Source organism: Camelina sativa, chromosome 6, assembly GCF_000633955.1.
Source record: "Camelina sativa cultivar DH55 chromosome 6, Cs, whole genome shotgun sequence".
NCBI classification, from domain to species: Eukaryota; Viridiplantae; Streptophyta; class Magnoliopsida; order Brassicales; family Brassicaceae; genus Camelina; species Camelina sativa.
Window position 1 is genome coordinate 102,593 of NC_025690.1, and position 2,479 is coordinate 105,071.

The 2,479-nt window shown below is 38.1% G+C and overlaps 1 protein-coding gene across 1 annotated transcript; it reads right to left on the reverse strand.

Moving 5' to 3' along the window:
* Positions 1,937-2,473, reverse strand: LOC104793808 (probable ribose-5-phosphate isomerase 2; the record flags this gene model as incomplete). Its single annotated transcript, XM_010520237.1, has 1 exon — positions 1,937-2,473. A coding segment is annotated over one exon (537 nt), but the record flags the coding sequence as incomplete, so codon positions are not given.

Genomic DNA, 2,479 nt, shown 5'->3' on the forward strand with positions numbered 1-2,479 from the left:
ATTATATTATGATGGTTCGACTAACAAATGAAGTCTAATTTCAACAAAAACACAAGGAAAATCACGAAATCTACCGGAAAATAACCTGACGGTGGTTGTTCGCAATGTCAAACACCAAGGACGTCGTCTTAAGTCACCACGGAAGAAACCCAGCGCCAACTTAATCACTATCCAAGAATCATGATATATAACAAGATAAATGTTTTCTAGGATTAAAATGGAGAGGAGATGGAAGAAAATGAAGTTCTCTTAGCATTGACTGTTATTTAAGCTTACAAATTCAGGTTGTTGAAGCATTAAGAACTTTAAATTTGGTTGTTCATGGTTGTTGGAAAATTGATGGCGGTGGTACAACCATAAATAAAAGAAAAAGATGAGGATATGAATGTAATAAACATTTTCGCAAGAAATTCAAATAAATCAAAAATAATGTCATTTTTGTAAATACAATGAATGAACAAGGATTTAATAGAAAGAAAGTGACAAATGTTGGGGAGAGAAAAAAAGGGGTCTAACATTGCAATTGACTCAAGTTTGTAGTCTATTTTTGCAAGTGTCCCATAGATAGTATTTGATTTTCTAGGCCAACCAATACTTCACCAAAACCAATTAAAATGATAATCCTTTGTTACCTTCTCAACTTCATAGCCCAACCATTGCGTCGAGTATTATTGCTCTTGTGAAAAAAATATAGTAGCTGTGTAATCTGTCTACTTTGTTGCAAAAACTAGGGTGAGTGATTGTCTGTTTTTTTTAATCTATGGATTCAAACCCAACATGTGATTGTAGTTTAAGGCTTTTCATTGAAAATACAGTAGCGAGCCTATGAATCAAAGCAAAGCCCAACAACAGTACTTAAGAAAGAGAAGCATTCAAACCCAAAAGGGCAATGAAGCAACAAAATGCCGTTCACAAAGATTGATGATNCTTCACAGTGGCTACGACCCTCCATGTGCATCCTGGAACAAAGCATATTACCACCAACAGAGACTCCATGTACTCAGTACATCATATGTCAAAGAGTACAACAAGAAAATCTTTAAAATTATTCACCAACTTGTTGCAAATTGGTTTTCAAATTCTGAGGACTTCATGTTGATGTCAACATTGTATACATAAACAAGTCTCTATACAGAGACTACTTGTGAAGTCTATTACTTGTGGTCTATTTTTGCAATTACAGTTTAATAAAGCAGACACCTTTTGAAGTCTACTATTATTGTTGACTTCTTTTGTTGTCTTCCTTTGTTAATTTTTGGGTCAGTTATGCAATTCAAAACATAAAAAAAAGTATACTTCTTTGAAAGTTTCAAAAAGTTAATTTCGATTGCAGTCTACACTGGTTATTATAATGCAGTCTAAGACATATTTTTTTGTTTCCAAATGAAATTAAGGAGACTAACATTTTAGTATACGGGCTCGAAACTGGATAAACTTTAAATTGCAAAACTGACCAAATAATAGACTTTACATTATATTATGATGGTTCGACTAACAAATGAAGTCTAATTTCAACAAAAACACAAGGAAAATCACGAAATCTACCGGAAAATAACCTGACGGTGGTTGTTCGCAATGTCAAACACCAAGGACGTCGTCTTAAGTCACCACGGAAGAAACCCAGCGCCAACTTAATCACTATCCAAGAATCATGATATATAACAAGATAAATGTTTTCTAGGATTAAAATGGAGAGGAGATGGAAGAAAATGAAGTTCTCTTAGCATTGACTGTTATTTAAGCTTACAAATTCAGGTTGTTGAAGCATTAAGAACTTTAAATTTGGTTGTTCATGGTTGTTGGAAAATTGATGGCGGTGGTACAACCATAAATAAAAGAAAAAGATGAGGATATGAATGTAATAAACATTTTCGCAAGAAATTCAAATAAATCAAAAATAATGTCATTTTTGTAAATACAATGAATGAACAAGGATTTAATAGAAAGAAAGTGACAAATGTTGGNCTTTCTCCCCCAATCTGAGATTGGCTTCACAACCGTACCCTTCCAGCAGGTTCCGCAGCTTCTCCGACGTGAATTTCCAGCAGAAGGGCACAACCTCCACGGGGAGAGCAAGCTTGCTCCCACCAATGTGCTTCACCATCTTGGACTCGTCCACGATCACCACGAACTTCTTGGAAGCTCCTTCGATCATCTTCTCCCGAAGCAGAGAGCCTCCTCTGCCTTTGACGAGGTTGAGAAAAGGGTCGACCTCGTCGGCGCCGTCGATGGAGAGATCAATGACGGGGTGTGCGTCGAGATCAGAGAGAGGGATGCCGAGAGACAGAGCCTGCTCCTGGGTCTTCTTAGACGTCGGTATACCAACGATGTTGTCGAGCTTGCCATGGCGGAGAAGCTCGCCGATGCGGTCGACGGCGTGTTTGGCGGTGGAGCCGGTACCGAGGCCGAGGACCATGCCGGATTGGACGAACTCGACGGCCTTGTAAGCGGCGATACGTTTGAGCTCGTCTTGGGTCAA